Raw genomic sequence first — 25,903 nt, 5'->3', positions numbered from 1 at the left:
CCACTTTAACTCTTTGCCCTGGGCCCCTTAATTTCTCTGGGCGGCCCTGTGTGTAATAATTTATTTATGGATACCATATTGTTTGTGGGAAGTCATATGCATTCATACATGTCCAGAGGATAGATTTCATCATGGTATATACCCATGTAATGGATACAATACTAACATGAACAGCACATTCTACTCTTTTCTGGCGTATCATTTATAGTACTGTGCACCAGTGAGCCAATCACAATAATATGTTCAATACAATATTGCACCGCTGGAGAAACTGTATGTGATTCTTACTGTGTACGATCTTGGTTGAAACAATAAATGCACAACCTATTAACTTATAATTGATGCTTGTCAAAGTACATGCATGTCTTATGACAGGTAGCTAGCTCAGTATCATACCATCTGGTGTGTATACATGAACATTTCATGAAGATGCTAATGTAACGAGAATGACTAAGAGATTAGAGTCCTGGCACATGTAGTAAGACAAGTTAGACAACAACTGCTCAATATTAGGAATGTGTGTAATGTATCAAGACACATGGTAGTGTGTCGTGTGGCCCAAAAGTAGGCTCGCCACACTGTGAGTATATTAACAGGAAAAAAGGAAACACAATTTTCACACCTATGTAGCTCTGTGATCCCTTATCCGATTGGAACCAAATTTGCTAGGGACGGCACGTCCAGTTAGGGGAGTCTACATTCCAACTTTAAAGAAAATCGCTCCAGCCATTTCCGAGATACGAGCGAACAAAATTTCGTTTTCATTTCTTCGTTTTTTTCTTCATCTTCATTTTGCACACTTCACAAAATTCGCTATAAAACACGAATGCGTACTTGGATTGGGCTGAACTTTGGCACACTTAAAGGGCTCATTAAGGCGGATCTCCGTACCACCTTTGGTAGGAATCCAATAAATATTCACGGAGTTATGACCGATTATTTGCGTAAAATAAAGTCGAAGGTCTGTCACGCCTACAGGGTAAACCCTTGGAGGAATCAGTTGAAAATTGATATGTAAATGGAGCAACCATCGTAGGAGTGCCTTTTTGTGGTTTGAAAGGAATCGGGATAAAGACCATGGACATATCACACAAAACCCAACCTGTGTCAAAATTACGCGATCAATTTTTATGAATAAAAAAACTATTAGTTTTCGTGTCTACCAGGCAAACCGCTTAGAGAAACGAGCTAAAAATCTGTATGTAGCTGTAGTAATCATCATAGAAAGTCCTTGCAGTAGTACAGAAGAATCGGATCAGGGGCGGATCCAGAGTCTGGAAAGAGGGGGGGGCACCTTGCTGAAAAAAAGTTGAAGAGCAAACAAAAAAAAAAAAAAAAAAAAAAAAGGTCACAACAATAATAGCTAGTTATCCTTTACCAAATATATTATATCACATATGTTATGTAAAATAAAATCCTATTTATAGCTTCCTAAGTAAGCTACACTTCCCCATGGACACTGTGACTGCTTTATTAGAGTGATTGGTGATTGACTGCTCTATTAGAGTATCTCGATCTTATATACATTTTTTGAAAGGCAACTACGTGTAGCAAATGCGAGATCGAGATACTCTAATAGAACAGTCACCCTAATAAAGCATTCAGCTACGTTTATAATTTACTCAATTGTATTACATTGCAAGTTATTCTGTAGGGAATTCAGCTACAAACAAGACACCCTGTAGTCAAATCAGCTAGAAGAAGGTACCTAATAGAAAGTTAAGCTACAAAGAAGCCATCATGTAGAGAGTTCAGCTCAAATAAATCACCCCGTAGAGAATTCAGCTACAAACAAATTGCCCTGTAGAGAGATCAGCTAGAAGAAGTTACCTTGTAGAGAGTTCAGTTACAAAGAAACCATCGTGTAGAGAGTTTTAGCTGCAAACAAATCACCCAGTAGAAAGTTCCGCTATGAACAGATCACCCTGTAGAGAGTTCAATTAGAAACAAGTCATCCTGTAGAGAGATCAGCTAGAAGAAATCACCTTGTAGAGAGTTCAGCTACAAAGACACCACCATGTAAGAGAGTTCAGCTGCAAACAAATTACCTGTAGAGAGATCAGCTAGAAACAAGTCACCCTGTAGAGAGTTCAGCTAGAAGAAGTTACATTGTAGAGAGTTCAGCTACAAAGAAACTACCATGTAGAGAGTTCAGCTGCAAACAAATCACTCTGTAGAGAGTTCAGTTACAAACAAATCACCCTGTAGAGAGTTCAGCTACAAACAAGTCATCCGGTAGAGAGATCAGCTAGAAGGATCACCTTGTAGGCAGTTCAGCTATATACAAAGAAATCACCCTGCTTCATATTTTCTTCTTCCTGTGGTAAAGAAAAAATGATAGGTTAAAAAGCCCTAAAGCTGGCCATAGGCCAGCTTTGGGGTATACAAATACAAAAAGAAGTGAAATCTAATCCAAAACAGCCAAGCTGTAAAAAAAAGAGTGCGGCCCTGAGAAAGACTATGGTGAAAAAAGATGTGAAATCCAAGGTGGCGGCCAAGAAATGGCTGTGATGGTAGGTTAATAGTAAAATTTTAATAACAACAATTCAGGTGAATTTTGTGTTTTTCACCATAGCCTTTTTGAGGGCCGCACTCTTTTTTTACAGCTTGGCTGTTTTGGATTAGATATTATAGTCTCATTCACAGCCAAGAGTAGTCAGGTAAATACTCTAATAGTGTGTCTGATAACAACAAAGCTTACGCTGAACTTGACACCAACAAATGTAAATTGCTATATGTATCTACAACAATTATCATTATCAATAAAACAAATCAAGTACTGGATTAATAAAAATTAGATGAATAAAAAATTTAAAAATTTAAAAAGGGGAATAGAGATTGCTGAAAAAAAGCCATGAAACAAGAAGAGATTGCTGGGATGGTAATGTAAACCACAAATTTCTTAATTCAAACTGACAGAGCATGTAACTAAAATTTATGACACAGAGTCAAAATAGGGATTTGTGGTTTACATTACCATCCCAGCGATCCCATCTTGTTTCATGGTTTTTTCAGCAATCCCTATTTCCCTTTTTAAATTTTCAATTTTTAATTCATCTAGTTTATATACAACTTTGAAAGCTCTTAGTATACTTATGTAATTATTGCATACCCTTGTTGATTGCAGGTACTGGAAATATGGCTGGTGAATTTTATATGGGCTTTTTCAAAGGTGCAAAATCACCAGCAATTGTAATAACTTCTACTGAGGAGCTCCCTGTGTTGTATTCTGTGGAAGTCCCAGGAGTAGGGTTTTACGACAATGGAAATATAGCAGCGAATAATTCAACAGTTGTTTACCTTCCTAACAGTGTGATAGTGTCATCTTACAGTGATGAGAATAAAGGGATTTATGTACAGACCAGCAGTGAGAAAGTGACTGTGGTTGGACAGAGTTCACGAGAATCTAGACGATCTGTGTATAAACAAAGGTTCATGGATTCGTATGTAGCTATTCAATATATTGATTTATGCAGATTTAGTCACTATGGATATTATGAATATTTTGTTATGACTGTGCATGATATAAAAAAACCTTCTTTAGAAGCAATAGCACTGGTGGTAGGTACAGAAGATAACACAGAAATAACGTTGACAGTGACACAACCACTGATAATCAGTGTTTATAGTACAACAGCTAATCTCACAGTAGGCATAGGATACTCATTTGTAATCAATAGGTTAGAAACTGTGTACATTGGAGCTAATGGTGACTTAACTGGAACCAGAATTATCACAAACAAGATAATAACTTTATTGAGTGGTCATCAGTGTGGTGATGTACCTTGGGATGGCAGTTCCTGTTCACATCTCATAGAACAGATTCCACCAACTGTACTGTGGGGTAAACTGCACTATGTTTTTCCTTTGGGAAAGTTTCAGGTTGGTTATGGAGTGAAGATTTTAGCTTCAGAAGCGTGTTCGGTGCGAATTCATTGTACAGTGAACGGAAGAGAATACAGTAACACAGGATGGTATCCTGCTGGAGGGTATGTGTTTATAAGGTATGGATCTGAATCATGTGGCATTTATTCAAGTGCGAAGATGTTAGTAGTGCAATTCTCTCTTTCATCAAGTTTTTCTCAAAATGTGGGTGGACCAATGATGGCTATAGTACCTCCTGTAGAGCAGTATTACAGCAATTTTACATTTTCAACCTATCACATTTCATACAACGAGGGGGACAAATTGATACACTACGTTAACATTATAGTGCCAGCACAATATTATCAACCTGATATGATCTACTTGATATCAGGAGGAGTGAAAAAGTCACTAGAATGGGAATCACGGGCAATTGTAGTATTTAATGATGTTGTGGAAGCATATGCTACAACAGTAATCGTTTCATCTGATGCTATTAAAATATACCATGCTAATCCAGATGCTCTGTTGACCATTATGATGTATGGATTTGTAAAGTATGCAGGCTATGGTAGTGCATTTGTGCTTCCTCATAAAAAAGGTACACTAATTGTTTTGTCTGTAGAAATACAAGCGCACATAAGGCCATTGTAATGTGTTGGTGCCCTGATTCATGAGTATACTGTAAGCAAGAGTATATAATGGGGAGGGAGAGTGTCAAACACACTATAGGCTGTGAAAAATTATTCCGTAAAGTAACCCGCATACCTTCACTTCTTCTTGTAAACCTGACCACTGTTGATTGCTCAGATTTAACACCTTATAAAAATGTTTAACAAGTGGAATCGCAATGGCTGAAATTCCATCTAGACATGCCACTTTAGCCTATAGCATAGTAGAACTGTCGAGACGAGGCATGGGATGGTGACCATGATTGAAATATTGAATGAAATCTAAACCTTGCTCGACCATAATGAAACCTCGAACGATGTTTGTTTTCCAGGTTAGCTGCTTGTGTCTTTCTCTTTGTACGGCGAGTTCCTCAGTGTGATGTGCCATACTTTTCTCGAGTACACCATTCTTTCACTCAGTAGTCACATATACAAAATGTGCCCACTGCGCTTATAATCAGTCACCAATCAACAAATTGCTGCGTCAGTTGAACGATGCCATGGGATTTTACAGGCTCATTTTTCATAGCATATAGTGTAGTTTGACACTCGACATTATATACTCTTGCTGTAAGTATATAGCTTTCTGTATACACACTTATGTTTGGAAATAAGATAATCTACAATCCTGCATGTGCACAGTATCTTACTTTTCTTACATGTAATACAAGTTGAAGTTACCTGGTAAGAATGACCACCTATGATTTTAGGTATTAGTATCTTAAATTATTAGATTGCACAAGGAGCATTTTTGTCACTCTAAATTGAAGTCTAGATTAAACAGAGCTCAATGTTAGAAATTAGTACAACATCTCAAACTGTAAAATTTCAAGAATGCAATTAGCTATACAAATAATATAATTGTTGCAATTCATATACTGTAAGAGCTATCAAGACTCATGGTTGTGAGTTGCATGGCCAAGAAAGTAAAAAGCGCATGTCTAAATTAGGTCCTAGTCTAAGTAAGTGTGAGCCATTACTGTGAGTTACAGTATTTATCTGTAGCAATGGTTTTGCAATCCTCACTACAATTCAAATCTATTAGGTCACATAAACTTAATTATTAGTTTCTCATTCCTGCCAGCATGGCTGTTTTTCTTACCTCATTAATGATTTTTTACATCACTGGTGGCTGAGTGCAGCTATCCAGCACCTTCTAAAGTTGGTACCTTGCTAAAGCAGTCTAAGAAAACTGCATTCTGAGTCATTTTAGCTAGCTAATTCAGCTATCTAGTTGGTAAAAATATATAACAAAAACCCGCCCTCCCGTACTGCTTATTTGAGTACAGGAGGATGAGAAACTAATAATTAAATTTATGTGGCCTTAGAGTATCCATGTTGAAAAGAACTTTTACCTATACAATCATCATTATTTTTACAACGTATGTACAAGTAGAAGGAAAAATTAGGAATTTTAAGTTGAGTAAAGAAAAAAGTAGTGAAACAAGGGAATATCTAAAAAGTGGTGAAACAAGGAGGTCGCCTATACCTGCAGATATACTAAATTCCTAAATTTCAGTCGACTGAATTAGGAATTAAATGTCCACTAGTATATCTGCAGGTGTAGGTAATCTCCCTTGTTTCACCACTTTTTAGCTATTCCCTACCTTATTCTTTGATTCCTAATTGAACTTAAAATTCCTAATTTTACCTTTTATTTGTTCGTTTACTTTTAAAACATAATTGTGACTAATGAACTAGTGCATACCACATCAAAAGAAAAAAATGCTGTCAGGAATGCCATGGAAGCAGTTTTGCATCAGAATGTGTGCCCCAACAATCAGTTATGTAATGAAAAGGGAGGTAGCCATTACTGTTGATTTCAGTTCCGTTTAAACGTTCTGTCCGCACCAGGAGTTATTCCATGGAAGTCTTTTAAAGTGAAAAGCCATCAACAGCTTTGCCGATTGGTTGCAATCACTCATGTGAAGTCACTGTGACAATAAAGTGAGCTGAAGAAAGATATGAGCTTTACCTCATACATAACAGGGAACTTGTATTGCAGGCGGAACTGTTCTTCAAATGGAACTAAAATCAACAATATGCTTAGTTTTCAGCTATGCTCCAGCCATTACACAGCATTGCAAATGAGAACGGTACAAGAAGCATCTCTGCAAGTAATCCAGTTGCTATGGAAAAGTGGTTGATAGGCATAATAGCTAGTTAACACAGCCACAGGCAAGCCACATTGTGCTATATTGTGAATTGACACCTTGCATTGTCAGCGAAAAGAACTGCAACACAAAGGAGGACAAAGGAAAATCCACGATTTGTGTATTGTATGTACTGCAGTTGGTAGACCTTGGGATGAAGCGACGTTGAGCAGTGAAGGAATCAAACCGTAGTGTTATCCATTGTCGAGTTATGTTGTCTGTCCATTAAATAGAAAAAAATTCATAAAAGCATTTTGGAAGGGTTTGGGGCTGGTCTGAAGACATTTTTGGGCTTGACTGTGCCTAACCAATGCTGCTAAATTGTCATGAAGAGAAATCAAGGCTGGTTTGGGGTGATATTATTGACTGGAAAAGCCTAGTTCTTCATGTTCCCCATCTATCTATCTATCTATCTATCTATCTATCTATCTATCTATCTATCTATCTATCTATCTATCTATCTATCTCTCTATCTCTCTATCTATCTATCTATCTATCTATCTATCTATCTATCTATCTCTCTATCTATCTATCTATCTATCTATCTATCTATCTATCTATCTATCTATCTATCTATCTATCTATCTATCTATCTATCTATCTATCTATCTATCTATCTATCTATCTATCTATATCTATTTATCTAGAGGAAGCCACCAATGTTTGACCACCAGGAATTTTTAGCACTTGTACGCAGAAACTATAAAACATATTCCTGTGAATTTTAGCTTAGACACTCACCAACTAGCTCACAAAAAATTGTGGAATTTTCTCAAGGACTGTGTGTTTGATGAGACATTAAACGTATGTCCAAATCACATGACATTTTGGCATAAAGTACCTATTTTTGGACTACACCTCGCAATGCACAGGAAATGCAAATATTTAAATGCAATTATGCATGTACATAGCTAGCACACCAAGTATCAGCTCATAAATCAATGCTACACCTCAGATATTGTTAAATGTATGAGCACATGTAGGCCAAATTATTTAAAAGCTTACAATAAAATAGAGTCAATTGCTTTTTCACTATTTAATTAGCTGAGAATTTAATCGTGTGATCTGGTGTGTACGATATCATGTGGCAGTCACACCACACCCACCGGTATAAAAAGGAGAGTTCTGGAGTTGGCATGTCAAGATTTTTAACTGTTGCTATGTACAGTAAAACAAGTATTGCCAGCAAGGAAAGCTGCAAACAAAAAGGACAAGATTCTGTAATACATGTCTCTTATTGTGAGCAAAGATAAGCGGGACATTACACTAATAGAACGTACATATACTCTAGTAGAACACACACATCGACTTCTGATTGAGTAACCACTCTCCTTGTATGAAGGATATTCTTGGGCTATGCTGATATCTTCTGAAGCAACAAAAATAACTCTTCTCTATCCACGATATATTAATAAAGCAAATACACATGCGTTGTGAGCCTATCAGTACTCATCCGATCAATTTGACTACAACACATCACATAGTTATATACACACTTTGTTATGCAATAAATAAACAACACAATTATCAGTGCCATGCACACAGTACCATGGCGAGGATGAAGAAACGGAACTTCAATCCAGTTCCTCTAATTAGACATCAGCCTAATATGCTGGCATAATTTTGAACATAATAGGTGCTTGAAGTATCAAGCATAATGTTGGCATAATGGGTAGATTTTGCCATACTGCATGCAACTTGTTATCATTGACAAATGTATACATCTCATGGAAAAGGTCAAAATACAGTAGCCACTATATTTAATATAGTCTTGTGTAGCCATACCACTACATACATTCCCTCCCACATGCAAAAGGAAAAATAGTGGTCCGTTGTAGAATCAGTAAAGTTACAATAAAGCAGTCAGATACATAAAATATTTGGTATTAGAGCTATTAGGCTGCAAAATGAATTATTTTTCAATGTCTAACTTTAAGCAATTGTTTGAAAGCTAAAAGTTGTTATTACCCATATACAAAATGTGCAAAATTGTTAGTTAAACATGGAAATTATGGCAAAAATTCAAGCACAATTATAAGCATAATACATTAAATTTTAGAGCACTGCAGTATAGCATAATAGCAGAAGTTAAAAGCATAATACGCTGGTGCCTACCTCTAATAGAACACATACTGACAACTAAATTTAATTAGTGGTCAATATAAACCACTGATCAACTGTATGTGAAAAATGCTAGAATAGCTCATTGTGGTGATGCATCAACCATTAGTGAAAGAAACTGATCGTGCCTCGGAGCAATCCACAAATCAACTTGACCAGGCAAGCCCACATCACTCAGATACTTTACATTATGTTAGTTCATGCAGTATCACCATCCAATTGGACGGGAATTTTTACAAGCTGTTTTTGGATGGGACATTTATTTACCAATATCAAGGCCCAAGAAGCCTGTGTGCAACACCCGTGAGTATATTCCTCCGTAGCTCTGTGCTGCCTTGACGAAACAAGATGATTTTTGCTGTGGATACGCCCGCCAACTTCAGTACTCAACATACCAAACTCGAGTGAAATTGCTTCAAGCATTCCTGAAATATGCAACTTCAAAAATTGGCTTAATTTCTTCATTTTTTCTTCTTATTTTTTCCTCTTTTTGCACACTTACAAAAACTACTATAAAACGTGCACGCCATATCTGATTGCCTTGGAATCCAGCACACAGAAGGAGAGTATAAAAGCGCATCTCTGTACCAACTGTGCCTGGAATATGATAAACAGGCAAAGAGTTATTAGTGATTATTCACGAAAAATGACACCAATATGTTGTAAGGCCTACAGGGTAAACTGCTTATGGGAAGAAGCTGAAAATTGGTGGGTAAATAGCGTAACTATTGAACCTCAAACCGTTTGTGGTTTGAAAGAAATTGAGCTCAAAACTAGGAAGATACAACAAAAAAACCAACTGTGTGTAACAATTATGCAATCGAGATTAGCTAATAAAAAAAACAACTACTTGCCACGCCTATCAGAAAAACTGCTTGGAGTAGTGCTTTGAAAATCACTGTACAGATGGAGTAATCATCTTGGAAAGGTTCTCAATGGTGTAGAAGAATCAAACTTAAAGCCACAGAGTTATAACAACACAAAATCCAATTTGGTGTAGCAAGTGCTACATTGAGATACTCTAATAGAGCAGTCATTCTAATAGAGCAGTCACCCTGAGGAGATTTCAATAGATCAGCTAGAAACAAGTAACCTGTATAGAGATCAGCTACAAACTAATCACCCTGTAGAGAGTTCAGCTACAAACAATTCACCCTGTAGAGAGATCAGCTGCAAACAAATCACCCTGTAGAGAGATCAGTTAGAAGAAGTTACCTTGTAGAGAGTTCAGCTACATTCAGCTACAAAGAAACTACCATGTAGAGAGTTCAGCTGCAAACAAATCACCCTGTAGAGAGATCAATTAGAAGAAGTTACCTTGTAGAGACTTCAGCTACAAACAAATCACCCTGTAGAAAGATCAGCTAGAAGAAGTTACCTTGTAGCGAGTTCAGCTACAAAGAAATCATCATGTAGAGAGTTCAACTACAAACAAGCCCTGTAGAGACATCAGCTAGAAGAAGTTACTTTGTAGCGAGTTCAGCTACAAAGAAACCATCATGTAGAGAGTTCAGCTGCAAACAAATCACTTGTAGAGAGTTCAGCTACGAACAAATCACCCAGTAGAGAGATCAGCTAGAAGAAGTTACCTTGTAGAGAGTTCAGTTACAAACAATTCACCCTGTACAGAGATCAGCTAGAAGAAATTACCTTGTGGAGAGTTCAGCTACAAACAAATCACCCTGTAGGGAGATCAGCTAGAAGAAGTCACCTTGTAGAGAGTTCTGCTACAAAAGAAACCACCATGTAGAGAGTTCAGCTGTAAACAAATCGCCCTGTAGAGAATTCTACTACAAACAAATCACCCTGTAGAAAGATCAGCTAGAAGAAGTTACCTTGTAGATAGTTCAGCTACAAACAATTCACCCTGTAGAGAGATCAGCTAGAAGAAGTCACCTTGTAGAGTGTTCAGTTACAAAGAAACCACCATGTGGAGAGTTCTGTAATAAATATCTAATCAAAAACAGCTAAGCTGTAAAAAAAGGTGCGGCCCCAAAAAGGCCATGGTGAAAAAAGATGTGAAATCCAAGGTGGCGGCCAAGAAATGGCTGTGATGGTAGGTTAATGGTAAAAATTTTAATAACAACAATTCAGGTGAATTTGGTGCCAATTGACCAAGCGGCACCAAATTCACCTGAATTGCCGTTATTAAAATTTTTACCATTAACCTACCATCACAGCCATTTCTTGGCCGCCACCTTGGATTTCACATCTTTTTTCACCATGGCCTTTTTGGGGCCGCACTTATTTTTACAGCTTAGCTGTTTTTGATTAGATTTCACTTCTTTTTGTATTTGTATACACCAAAGCCAGCCTATGGCCGGCTTTGGGACTTTTTAAAACTATCTTTTTTTCTTTACCACAGGAAGAAGAAAAGACGAAGCAGATGTACTTTAAATATTTTATCAGTAAATGTACAAATTATATATATATATATATATATATAATACATAATTATTACAGAACTCTCCATGGTGGTTTCTTTATAACTGAACACTCTACAAAGTGACTTCTTCTAGCTGATCTTTCTACAGGGTGATTTGTTTGCAGCTGAACTCTCTACAAAGAACTTCTTCAAACTGATCTCTGTACAGGGTGAATTGTTTGTAGCTGAACTCTCTACAAGGTAACTTCTTCTAGCTGATCTCTATACAGAGTGACTTGTTTGTAGCTGAACTCTCTACATGATGGTTTCTTTGTATCTGAATTCTCTAAAAGGTAACTTCTTCTAGCTGATCTTTCTACAGGGCGATTTGTTTGTAGCTGAATTCTCCACAATGTAATTTGGTTGCAGCTGAACTCTCTACATGGTGATTTCTTGTTGCTGAGCTCTCTACAAGGTGACTTCTTCTAGCTGAACTCTCTACAGAATGATCTTTTCGTAGCTGAAACTCTCCACAGGGTGATTTGTTTGCAGCTGAACTCTCTACATGATGGATTCTTTGTAGCTGAATTCTACAAGGTGACTTCTTCTTGCTGAACTCTCTACAGGGTGAATTGTTTGTAGCTGATCTCTCTACATGATAGTTTCTTTGTAGCTGAACTCTCTACAAGGTAACTTCTTCTAGCTGATCTTTCTATAGAGCAATTTGTTTGTAGCTGATTTCTCTACAGGATGATTTGTTTGCAGCTGAACTCTCTACATGGTGGTTTCTTTGTAGCTGAACTCTCTATAAGGTGACTTCTTCTAGTTGATCTCTCTATAGGGTGAACTGTTTGCAGCTGAACTCTCTACATGGTGCATAGTTTCTTTGTAACTGAACTCTCTACAATGTGACTTCTTCTTGCTGAACTCTCTACAGGGTAAATTGTTTGTAGCTGATCTCTCTACATGATAGTTTCTTTGTAGCTGAAGTCTCTACAAGGTAACTTCTTCTAGCCGATCTTTCTACAGAGCAATTTGTTTGTAGCTGATTTCTCTACAGGATGATTTGTTTGTAGCTGAACTCTCTACATGGTGGTTTCTTTGTAGCTGAACTCTCTACAAGGTAACTTTTTCTAACAGATCTCTCTACAGTGTGAACTGTTTGCAGCCGAACTCTCTGCAGGGTGATTTAAACGCTCTACAGGGTGACTTCTTTGCAGCTGAACTCTCTACATGATGGTTTATTTGTAACTGAACTCTCTACAAGGTAACTTCTTCTAGCTGAATTCTCTACAGTGTGATATTTTTGTAGATGATCTCTCTACAGAGTGATTTGTTTGCAGCTGACCTCTCCACATGATGGTTTCTTTGTAGCTGAACGCTCTACAAGGTAACTTTTTCTAGCTGATCTCTCTACAGGGTGAACTGGTTGCAGCCGAACTCTCTGCAGGGTGATTTAAATGCTCTACAGGGTGACTCCTTTGCAGCTGAACTCTCTACATGATGGTTTATTTGTAACTGAACTCTCTACAAGGTGACTTCTTCTAGCTGATATTTCTACAGGGCGGTTTGTAGCTGAATTCTCTACAGGATGATTTATTTGCAGCTGAACTCTCTATAGGGTGAATTTTCTAGCTGAACTCTCTACAGGGTGATCTTTTCGTAGCTGAACTCTCTCCAGGGTGATTTTTTTCAGCTGAACTTTCTACATGATGGTTTCTGTGTAGCTGAACTCTCTACAAGATGACTTCTTCTAGCTGATCTCTCTACAGGGTGATTTGTTTGCGGCTGAACTCTCTACATGGTGCATAGTTTCTTTGTAACTGAACTCTCTACAATGTGGCTTTTTCTAGCTGATCTCTCTACAGGGTGATTTGTTTCTAGGTGAACTCTCTACAGGGTGACTTGCCTGTAGCTGAATTGTCTATCAGATTAACTGGTTGTAGCTGAATTCCCTACAGAATAACTTGCAATGTAATATAATTCTTTAATGGAGTAAGTTATAAACGTAGCCTAATGCTCTATTAGGTTGACTGTTCTATTAGATAGGGTCCGCAAAGCAAAAAATCGATATCCTCCAATTAACTACCTAACTATTGTCATGTGTTAGGCTAAGTGTAACTTGAATAACACCAGCGTGGCAGCCAAGTTTGTCACTTTCTTCTGGTAGAAAACGATACAAATGTCTCAAAATCACGTGATTTTTCGTTGCAGCAGTTCGTAGGGTTCTTCATATGCCACGATATTCTCTCTCAACATTGTTCAAGTGGTCTATCATCAACTCAAAGTATTGGTGGTTTGATTTTATTGGTCAGTTTCCGGTGGCAGCACGATCTGTGCAGCTTTTTGGCGACAGATAAAATGTTTCTTCCTCTGGAGCACAGGACAAGCAGAGCAGCAACTGCGCCGTGGGTCAGCAATGACCAATACTAGGTAAAGTACCTGCATGCGGAGTATGGTTATAATTGAAGCTTGTTAGCCATCTGGCTGAGCCATCTATATGCTGAAATTCGGCCAAAATGACGCGATGTTTGCAAACATATACCAGAATAGTTGATACATCAGTGAGACAGTCTCCAACATCAAGGATACGAAGCTTATAAACACCTAACAATACGGCTATCTCGCCCAGTAAATGCATAGAGCAATCCAGTGCATGAAATAGGCACTCACGTGATCAATATTCAAATCGTGGCAATACCCATGAAATCGCTTTCATTTCTGAATAGGAACCATGCAGTGTGCTCCTTTTGTAAATATTTGTGTTAATTGTTCACTCAGGCGTGGTCTGGGCTAGTGAAGGTGTGTTTTATGTTGTGATGGCATCTTAGGGAGAGTATCAGACTACTGGGCTAATCGAGATGTTGAACCTAATGCACACAAACAGATTGTCACTTGATTCTAAGTGATTTTAATATCATTGGAATAGATTATGGTTGTATTTTCCGAGATTTGAATATTGATCACGTGAGTGCCTATTTCATGCATTGGATTGCTCTATGCATTTACTGGCAAGGCCGGAGGAGACGGTCCGGTTGGTCAGGCCTGAGCCGGACCAATAATCTGGAGTTGAACCAACTAGCTGACCAGCTTGAACTATATTACTCTCATGCAATCTTTGGACGATCACATCTACATGTAGCTACGTACATTTTACAGATGTTATTGAAAATGCATGACACGAGTAGTTACCTGGTTTCTCAGCCTAACTAAAGCACAGAACTACACGTATAGTACCTCCAATTACCTTACAGTACAGCATAGCATTCGTATCGTTTCATACAGAAATGATTGTGGGCTCTACGTACAGTATCACGTGTGCTGCATGTTGGCATTTATCACGTGTAAGGCAGGTGCCTTCTTTGATTCTAAACCAGCACACTTATATCACAATTCAATCTTCATAAAATAATCATTAGCATTCCTTGGCTTGTCTCTCTTGGCTTCTTTTACTGGGCGAAGGGCTGGCAGTGACAAACCAGATGACTCATTCCGCGGCAAGAAGCTGTACACCCATACATTACATGGTGGCCATCTGGATGAGATGTTGAGTAGAAATCACTCCTCTTCAACTACCCACTCGTCCTGTCCAGATACTGAGCAAACTCTCAGTCTCACCCACATCGCGCCATTTTCGAATACTGATTGGTCTCGTGACTGTCCACCAGTATATTTACGTGATGATCCGTTCACTTCATACAAACCAGTATAGTAGTATACTGTATTTTTGTAGCTGTGTAGCTTTTTATTGTAGCTGTGTAGCTTTTTATTGTAGCTGTGTAGTTTTTTATTGTAGCTGTGTGAATTCACTGTATAGTAATTATATCCTAGCTAAAGGGGGCCATGCTGCATGGGTGGTAAGATGGGTTCCCTGTGAAATTTGGGGGGAAAGTTGCAAGTTGCTAGCTAGTTTTACTTTAAAATTTAGCATCAATTTTAAAATTTAAAGCATTTTCAAGCCTTTAAATTGCAAAAATTCTGCAGCTCCTGGAGGTTGCACCCCCAGACCCCCCTTGAACTTCTAATTGCTAACTATAACTAAATGAACCATACAGCAAGTTTCATGCTGTGTCCCTTGTATGTCAGATCTACAAATATACATAGTATAGAAAGTCTGAAGAACAACAGATAGGCTTGAGCATATTTATATAGCTAGCTAGCAGTGAAATATCACTAAAATTGCATATCTGAGTGTCTAATTTTCAAAAATTTCTTGTGGGGGCATGTTACCTAGTATTGGTCATTGCTGACCCACGGCGCAGTTGCTGCTCTGCTTGTCCTGTACTCCAGAGGAAGAAACATTTTGTCTGTCGCCAAAAAGCTGCACAGATCGTGCTGCCACCGGAAACTGACCAATAAAATCAAACCAACAATACTTTGAGTTGATGATAGACCACTTGAACAATGTTGAAAGTGAATATCGTGGCATGCGAAGAACCCTACGAACTGCTGCAACGAAAAATCACGTGATTTTGAGACATCTGTATCGTTTTCTACCAGAAGAAAGTGACAAACTTGGCTGCAACGCTGGTGTTATTCAAGTTACACTTAGCCTAACACATGACAATAGTTAGGTAGTTGATTGGAGGATATCGATTTTTCGCATTGCGGACCCTATATTAGAGTATCTCGATCTCGCATTTGCAACACGTAGTTGGCTTTCGAATCATAACTCAGTGGTTTGTAATCCCATTCTTCTGTACTACTGCAAGGACATTCTATGATGATTATTCCAGCTACACACCGATTTTCAGCTCATTGCTCTAAGCGGTTTGCCTGGTAGGCGTGAAAACTAATAGTTTTTTTATTCATAAAAATCGATTGCGTAATTGTGACATAGGTTGGGTTTTGTGTCATATCTCCATGGTCTTTATCTCAATTCCTTTCAAACCACACAAAGGCACTCCTACGATAGTTGCTCCATCTACATATCAATTTTCAACTGATTCCTCAAAGGAGTTTACCCTGTAGACGTGACAGACCTTCGACTTTATTTTACGCAAATAATCGGTCATAACTCTGTGAATGTTCATCGGATTCCTATCAATGTTGGTACAGAGATCCGCCTTAATGAGCCCTTTAAGTGTGCCAAATTTCAGCCAAATCCGAGTATGCATTCGTGTTTTATGGCGAATTTTGCGAAGTATGAGAAATGAAGAAGTAGAAGAAAAAAACGAAGAAATTAAAACGAAAATTTGTTCGATCGTATCTCGGAAATGGCTGGAGCGATTTTCTTCAAATTTGGTGTGTAGGCTCTCCTTGCTGGCCAGCACCTCTCTAGCAAATTTTGTTCCAATCGGATAAGGAATCACAGAGCTACATAGGTGTGAAAATTGCGTTTTCTTTCTTCCTGTTAATATACTCACGGGTGGCACGCCGGCTTCTTGGGCCGCACGACACACTACCGTGTGTCTTGATATGTATTATATATATATATATATATATATATATGTAGTAGTTGTAACATGGGCACGAGTGATTTGCCTGAAATATACACACTCGCACTCAGGCTGCGCCCTCGTGCTCGTGTGTATATTTCAGGCAAATCACAAATGTCATTGTTACAACTAATATATTCCACTTGGGGTGACTCACCTGCAAGCGTAAAGGGAAACTGTAGAAATGCTTTATGAGTGTATTTATATGGGACTATGTGACTTTCGATTGTGGGTAACGTCGTAAGAGCAACAACAAGGCGCTGCTGAGAGGCCGAACGTAAGTGTATCGTCACGAGCATACAGATTGCTTTGATTGTGGGTACGCAATTAAACATAGGAAGCCCAAATACGAACTGAACAGCTCATAATGAAGCTTAAGTGCACTATAAAGTACTTACTATGCTAGCCATGAATAAACTAAAGCGGTGAATATGTTTACAGCGCTATAATGGCCTAGCCAATTAAGCACCATGCCCAGTCACTACGCGTGTGTGACATCCCGCCAGGTGTCAAAAAGCAATGTAAACATGATTCAACTACACTAAAGTACTTACTTTACTAGCCATGAATAAACTAAAGTAGTGAATACTATTAACACTACTGGCCAAATCAATTAAGCGCTACACCCAGTGTCTGAGGGACATCGCCACGTGACTATTAAATGTAACATGTTCAATATAAACTAACGTGTGACCTTCTTCATTCAGTAAAACAATGAACTATCTTCTATGATCTATGCCCTAGCTCACTTTACAAAAACTAAAACCCACTATCGATCCTGTGAAGTGTCGCTATATTAAAGGAGAGGAGATCACACAGTTTCATCAAAGAAATCAAATGATTTCTGAGAATGCTTGGAGTGTATTAATGAGAATAGGATGTAGTATATACAAGTTATATCACTCATAGGATGGATATAACTTGTATATACTACAAGTTATATCACTCCTAGGAGGGATATAACTTGTATATACTACCTCCTATTCTCGTTACTGCATTCCTGAGCACTGCTAGCAGTGCTATTATACCACTTATATACCTTCTCTTCCCTTTGAAGTGAGGTGTGAAAGTGGTATATATATATAATTGTACATTTACTGATAAAATCAGAAATATTTAAAGTATTTAACATCTGCTTCATCTTTTCTTCTTCCTGTGGTAAAGAAAAAAGATAAGTTTAAAAAGCCCCAAATCCGGCCATAGGCTGGCTTTGGGGTATACAAATACAAAAAGAAGTGAAATCTAATCCAAAACAGCCAAGCTGTAAAAAAGAGTGCGGCCCTCAAAAAGGCTATGGTGAGAAAAGATGTGAAATCCAAGGTGGCGGCCAATAAATGGCTGTGATGGTAGGTAAAATTTTTAATAATGACAATTCAGGTAAATTTTATGCCAAGACCAAACGGCACCAAAATTCACCTGAATTGCCGTTATTAAAATTTTTACCATTAACCTACCATCACAGCCATTTCTTGGCCGCCACCTTGGATTTGACATCTTTTTTACCATAGCCTTTTTGAGGGCTGCACTCTTTTTTTACCATAGCCTTTTTGAGGGCCGCACTCTTTTTTTACAGCTTGGCTGTTTTGGATTTTTATTACAGCAACCACAGTGAATTTTACTTGCAATATATTATTAAAATTTAGTGTATGTGAAACCTGCATATATTTCTGAAGGAATAGCATGCCTTACTTTATCCATGACACAACTTGATAGCACTACCTTTACTGACTTTTCCAGCCAACCCAGGTCAGTTGACAGTAGCTTGTGAATCAGCACTCTCTGCACATTAAATTTAAATAGTTCAGTGGAAATGTGTTACATGTACTATTGAATGGATTCTTTGTACTTGCCATATCATTGTCTGTATTGGCAATTAGCACAGTCTGTAGGATCCACTGGTTTTAACAAACTGCATTAAATCCTACAGTTTCAGTGATACGTGTATATAGCATCAATTTCTTTCATCTTGGCTACCATTTCAATGGAGCAACAGCATATATAGTGCTCCCTTGATTATCCAACCCCCTTGAGACAAAGACATGTTGGATGATGAAAGCCCATTCACTTATACAGAGCCCTTTTCAAATACTCTAATAGAACATGCATTAAAAATACTCTAATAGAGCAGTCATTATTACTGTTCAGATAATCAAATGTTGGGATAATAGAGGTTTGGATAATCAAAGGAGCACTATACATTCTTTTCTAGTGGAAAGCATCTTACAATTACCACAGTGATACCTGTAGGAATTGAATTATCAGCTGACAAGTAGTGGAATAGAATAATGATTATATACCAGCTCATACCATTGGACAATTTCTAAGGACCCACCTATTATGCTCAAAATTTTACCTATTATGCTAAAAAGCTTTATGCCTCATTTCCCATGTTTTGCTAACAAATTTGCAGTTATGGGCACATAATAAGTGGCTGAAGCACATTCATGTGACAGAAAAGATCGATATACTCTAATAGAATGGTCAGCTGCCTGATTGTTCTAATAGAATTATTGACTGTTCTACTAGAGTATATCGATTTTTTCTGTGATATGTATTTAGACCATCAAGGATTTGTAGTATGGCTCAAATATTCTTACTATTGTGCAAGCATTATGCTCAATGCTTTCAGGCACCTATTATGCTCATAATTATTCCAGCATAATCGACGGGTCTCTAACAATTTCCCCAGTAGTTCTTCATCACCTTCAGATATTTGGTTGCCTGTATCATTTGCATTAGTATCTATTGGCTTGAAATGGTAAGGCGCAAAGGGGTTCTGACTATCTCCTTAGTTTCCTCATCATATCAGTCATTGTACTAACTGTAAATGTGTAGGTAGATGTAGTCTATTTAATTATTGTATGTGTGTGTGTGTGTGTGTGTGTGTGTGTGTGTGTGTGTGTGTGTGTGTGTGTGTGTGTGTGTGTGTGTATGTATGTTGAGGGCACTGCCAAAGGGCAGTATTTTTATACTGAGGCAGTCTCCCTAAAACAAAACAAAAAAAATCTGAGTCTTCACTGAAAATGTTCGTCATTAGAGGCCACGCTGGAAATGTTGTTGTATTCATGAGAAGCATCTTCAGAATCCATCAAAAATATTAAACCAGGACATGATGTAATACAGCAGAAATTTGTTGATGACTTCGAAATGTCCATAAACAAAGTAGAAATCCTAAAAAAGTGTACGCTCTATTAGAGTATTACAAAAGTAATTTAAATAAACTCTGTAATACTGTACTATTACAACTCCTTTGGTGTTCCATCGAATCAAAGTTGATGATCATTGTACAGATCGCAGCAGGGTGGTATATTACTATTAAGACCTATTACTCGTGCCAACTGTCATCATCATAATATGTGCCATGCTAATAAAACATTTGACAACAGGCTGCAAATTGTATTTTAGCATGAAAGATGCAGGATTTATTGAGCAACTGCATCTTAGCTATCACATTTTGCATGAAAAATCGAGATACTCTAATAGAACAGTCACTGTAAAGTCTTAATTGACAAATACCATACCTAATTAACTTGGAAGGAATTTACTTTGTTATAAAACACTATTGCAAAAAAATATAGGCACTACATATGTATTAAATGAACAAGCAAACACAAAATTATATCAAAACCTCTGACTCTGCATCACTTTTACAACCACAATATTGCATTATTTTGTAATTGGACAAGTGCACAAAAAAATTTGGGATATTCAAGTAGAGTAGCCTACACACATTAACTAGCTCTCAGTACAACTATTTTTGATTTATATGACAAAAGTATTTTAAAAGTTTCTAATAGAGCAGTCTTTCATTAAAAGAAAATCAATGTCTCTCTCTTAAACTTATAGAACTAGAAGTGTGGTTTACCATTTGATGGAATTCCACCACATATATAAATTTACTTATCAAGGTATATGATAGTGTGTTGTACGGCCAAATACAGTCAGCTGTGGCACATGACAGACAATTGTGTATTTTGCAGGAAAAATAAAATACCTGGGCAGATTTGACTCAAATTTGGAATAGGTGATGCCCTAGTTTTCACAGAAATAATGGATACATTCTGTTCCAGCACTATCAGCTACAACATCGCCATCACTGAGATATGTGCTTTCAAAACTTGTCTTATATTCTTCTTTCACTTCTACTTTCAAAAAATTGTGATTATTTATGTGAGCTTTGGTCAATATACTATATTGAAGCGCATTTACAATTCATCAGATATGTATAGTCAAGAGTTCATAAAACATATATATATGCTGAGGAGAGTATCCTACTCTCATATACCCTGTAGAAGGGCGTATCGTGAAGTTATGATGTAGAACTTCTGAGTTTGCCCGTTTTTCCGTGTATAATTAATGATGTCATTAGTTGAACATGGTATCGATTGAATGCATGCCTAACAACATCACTAGTAACCAAATTAGTTCCAGCTCTAAGCGTTTCTCACCGAACTACAATCGTTCCTTCATGGGTTAAGACCACTTCGTAGGCGTTTCTTGCTAGACCATTCATGAATACGACTATCCTAAGTGTCGCGGGTGTGAAATGGTGCTAATGATTCTTGCACTTTTATGGCTGCTCGTACGTCACAAACCACAACATCTTGTCTTTATGTCATAACTTCACGATATTCCCTTCTACAGGGGTATATGAGAGTAGGATACTCTCCTCAGTATATATATATATTAATTCTTGGTATAGTACAAAAGAGATTTATGTGTGATTTTTGAAAAATCACAATACAATATGTGACCAGATTTTACAAAACAGATCCAAATCGCACATCAGGCAAAATCAAACTAACACCTCCAGTGGATAGCTACACTATTGTACTAGTAGTTTAGACACTCAGTACCACTCAAACTACTCAAGGCTGGTTTCAACAGACGTCTTTTCTGGTGGTGTGTAGAGCTCGAGTGGTGGTTGTGGGCCTTGTGAAGAACCTTGCTAGGCAAGAACCAGTGGTTTACTGGTGGACAGCCTGATAATGATGGGAAGACGTTTTTCTGTGGATTTTGCTACACATCAGCCACTAAGGAGCCAGCACAGCCCTGTAATCTTGTCTCTGAACTCCAATCGTGATCTGTCTCCATTTTGAGGTCTAACCCTTACCCACCCGCCACCCCCACCCCTCCACCCCTTTGTGAGCACTCATGATACTACTTCGCTCGTCCAACCGCTCAGATTTTCTATCTTATTTGGTGGGAAACTCTACAAGCAGCTACAAGTACTGGAAGTGGCCTGAAAGGCAATAGATTGATGCATGTTTTGTATAAATTTCATACGTGTGCTTGCTATCCTTGGAGAGTTATGCTGGCTTGAATTCTTTAAAACGGTTTATCTCAAAACGTCTAATGTGCGATTTGGATCGTTTTTCCAAAATCCAGTCACATATTTTGTTGTTGCAATTACAGGGCAAATTTATTGAGGAAATGACTTGAAACCTATCTGTAAATGCAGGAGTGACAATCTCAGTGCAAACATTTTGTGATTTAAAAATAATTGGGAAAAAGAGTTATGGCAAAAGTCAACAATGTGTACTAGGCATGAAATACACTGTTGTTGTTGTCATGCCTACTAGACAAACTGCTTAAGATAATGAGCTGAAAATTGGTGTGTGGATAGATTAATCACTATAGAAGGGTCTTTGGTGATATAGAAAAAATTGATTAAAAACCATTGAGTGAAAATAAACTATGTGTAATCAGTGTGTGATTGAGATAGTCCAACAGTGCAGTCACCTTCAAGTGTTCAGCTATACAACAAGTCACCTATTAGAATGTTCAGCTATTAATAAAATGTGTCAGAGTGTTCAATAGATTATAAACCAGTTCAGAGTTCAGCTATGTAGGTAATAAAACCTATAATTAGAGCATGTAAGCTAGGTAATAAAATCCGTTGGGGGTTGGGTGAGGTGGGTAAACCAGGGGTGGAAGAATGGGAAATGGGAGATTATGTGACTTCATTTCATTTTAGCATGCAGGAAGGGGCAGGTGGGCTTCTAGAGAGTGAGAATAGCTTGTAGGCTCCTTCTACCACCATGATCAACACATGAGCAGTCAGTGTATCACTTCAAGTCACTGTGACCTAATAGCCAGCAAAGAAATAGCTATTTTGGGACTCTATCCTAAAACCCCCTCTGATAATAAGGTGCTCATCCAAAATCAGTTTATGGAGTGGGTGCAAGTAGACAAAACTATCTAATCCAAAACAGCCAAGCTGTAAAAAAAAGAGTGCGGCTCTGAGAAAGGCTATGGTGAAAAAAGATGTGAAATCTGAGGTGACGGCCAAGAAATGGCTGTGATGGTAGGTTTATGGTAAAAATTTTAATAACAGCAATTCAGGTGAATTTGGTGCCGCTTGGTCTTAGCACAAAGTTCACCTGAATTGTTGTTATTAAAATTTTTATCATTAACCTACCATCACAGCCATTTCTTGGCTGCTACCTTGGATTTCACATCTTTTTTCACCATAGCCTTTCTCAGGGCTGCAATCTTTTATTACAGCTTGGCTGTTTTGGATTAGATTTCACTTATTTTTGTATTTGTATACCCCAAAGCCGGCCTATGGCCGGCTTTAGGGCTTTTTAACCTATCATTTTTTTTCTTTACTACAGGAAGAAGAAAAGATGAAGCAGGGTGATTTCTTTGTAGCTGACCTCTCTGCAAGGTGATCCTTCTAGCTGATCTCTCTACCGGATGACTTGTTTGTAGCTGAACTCTCTACAGGGTGATTTGTTTGTAGCTGAACTCTCTACAAGGTAACTTCTTCTAGCTAATCTTTCTACAGGGTGATTTGTTTGTAGCTGAATTCTCTACAGGGCGATTTGTTTGCAGCTAAACTGCTGAACTCTCTACAATGTAACTTCTTCTAGCTGAACTCTCTACGGGTGGCTTGTTTCTAGCTGATCTCTCTACAGGGTGACTTGTTTCTAGCTGAACTCTCTACAGGGTGATTTGTTTGTAACTGAACTCTCTACAAGGTAACTTCTACTAGCTGATCTTTCTACAGGGTGATTTGTTTGTAGCTGAATTCTATACAGGGCAACTTTTTTGCAGCTGAACTCTCTACATGGTAGTTTCTTTGTAGCTGAACTCTCTACAATGTAACTTCTTCTAGCTGAACTCTCTACAGGGTGACTTGTTTCTAGCTGATTTCTGTACAGGGTGACTTGTTCCTAGCTGAACTCTCTACAGGTGATTTGTTTGCAGCTGAACTCTCTTACATGGTGGTTTCTTTGTAGCTGAACTCCCTACAAAGTGAGTTCTTCTAGCTGATCTATCTACAGGATGACTTGTTTCTAACTGAACTCTCTACAGTGTGATCTGTTCATAGCGGAACATTCTACTGGGTGATTTGTTTGCAGCTAAACCCTTTGCATGATTGTTTCTTTGTAACTGAAGTCTCTACAACGTAACTTCTTCTAGCTGATCTCTCTACAGGGCAATTTGTTTGTAGCTGAATTCTCTACGGGGTGATTTATTTGAGCTGAACTCTCTACATGATGGCTTCTTTGTAGCTTAACTTTCTATTAGGTACCTTCTTCTAGCTGATCTGAGTACAGGGTGACTTGTTTGTAGCTGAATTCCCTATAGAATAACTTGCAATGTAATATAACTGAGTAAGTTATAAATGCAGCTGAATGCTTTATTAGGGTGACTGTTCTATTAGAGTATCTCGATCTCGCATTTGCTGCACGCAGTTGCCTTTCGAATCATAACTCAGTGATTTGTAAACCGATTCTTCTGTACTACAGAAAGGACTTTCTATGATGATTATTCCAGCTACATACTGATTTTCAGCTCGTTGCTCTAAGCAGTTTGCCTGGTAGACACGAAAACTAATAGTTTTTTATTCATAAAGATCGATGGCGTAATTTTGACACAGGTTGGGTTTTGTGTCATATCTCCATGGTCTTTATCCCGATTCCTTTCAAACCACAAAACGGCACTCCTACGATGGTTGCTCCATCTACATATCAATTTTCAACTGATTCCTCCAAGGGGTTTACCCTGTAGGCGTGACAGACCTTCGACCTTATTTTACGCAAATAATCGGTAATAACTCTGTGATTGTTCATCGGATTCCTACCAAAGTTGGTACGGAGATCCGCCTTAATGAGCCCTTTAAGTGTGCCAATTTTCAGCCCAATCCGAGTACGCCTTCGTGTTTTATGGCGAATTTTGCGAAATGAAGAAGATGAAGAAGAGAGAGAAGAAAAAAACGAAGAAATTAAAACGAAATTGTGTTCACTCGTATCTCGGAAATGGCTGGAGCGATTTTCTTCAAATTTGGTATGTAGACTCCCCTAACTGGGCGGCACGTCTCTAGCAAATTTGGTTCCAATCGGATAAGGGATCACAGAGCTACATAGGTGTGAAAATTTTGTTATCTTTCTATCAATTTTATGAAGAAGCTGTACATACATTCAGGGCCGCCCACAGGGGGGGGCAACTGGGGCATTTTGCCCCGGGCCCCAGCCTGAAAGGGGCCCCAGGAAGGGCCCCCTGAATACCTGTTTAAAAGATCGATATACTCTAATAGAGCAGTCAGATCTAAATACTGTAATAGAGCAGTCACAGTATTCTTCAGAGGAGCAGTGTAGCAAGCTTATAGATAAGGAGATATGGTTGGTGATGGGTAGTTATTGTCATTGCCAGCAGGTTGTGACCTTTTTTTTTTTTTTTTTCCGGTCTTCACCTTACAACTTGGGTCAAGGGCCCCACTTTAACTCTTTGCCCTGGGCCCCTTAATTTCTCTGGGCGACCCTGCATACATTAGTAACTGAAGCCAATAAACATACACCATAAATTAGATCCAATTATTGGTGTGCTGAATATTGGATACTGAAACAGTGGAATTCAAGTGGTTTACTAGTTAAACACTCCTTATCAAACAGTATGGTAGTACTGTTTAAGTAGGGATCCCCCAAATGGCACTAGCTGCCTAAAATTCTGCCTTTAAAAATCATCCTAGAAACACCTTACATGATAAAATCACCTTTATGGAATAATAATAGTCATCAAATACAGCAAGAAAAACAAGAAAACATTTACAGGGGCAGGATATAGAATTTTAAAACAATCACCAAAACTCAAATTTTCCTCTGCCTGCCTGCCAGCCTGACCACAACCACATCAAGGCATTAATTTTCCCTATCAACACTTTTGCTGCATGTTTAGAAGCCGCAAACTGTTAAGCGAATACACTCGGTAGATACCTGTAACTTCACAAGCTAAACTACAAAGGGAAATTTAACTACTTTTAATTACATACATAACTAATACTAC

At 38.1% G+C, this 25,903-nt stretch overlaps 1 protein-coding gene across 1 annotated transcript; it reads left to right on the top strand.

The window, feature by feature from the left end:
- The first annotated feature begins 3,138 nt into the window (after positions 1–3,138).
- Positions 3,139–4,518, top strand: LOC136255089 (IgGFc-binding protein-like). Its single transcript, XM_066047808.1, has one exon. The coding sequence runs from the start codon at positions 3,139–3,141 to the stop codon at positions 4,516–4,518; it is 1,380 nt and encodes a 459-aa protein (XP_065903880.1).
- The last annotated feature ends 21,385 nt before the right edge of the window (positions 4,519–25,903 follow it).

The sequence above is a fragment of the Dysidea avara genome, chromosome 5 (assembly GCF_963678975.1).
Source record: "Dysidea avara chromosome 5, odDysAvar1.4, whole genome shotgun sequence".
Lineage (NCBI taxonomy): Eukaryota > Metazoa > Porifera > Demospongiae > Dictyoceratida > Dysideidae > Dysidea > Dysidea avara.
Note: the sequence above shows the minus strand (reverse complement) of the source record. Positions and strands in the feature narration are given on the sequence as shown.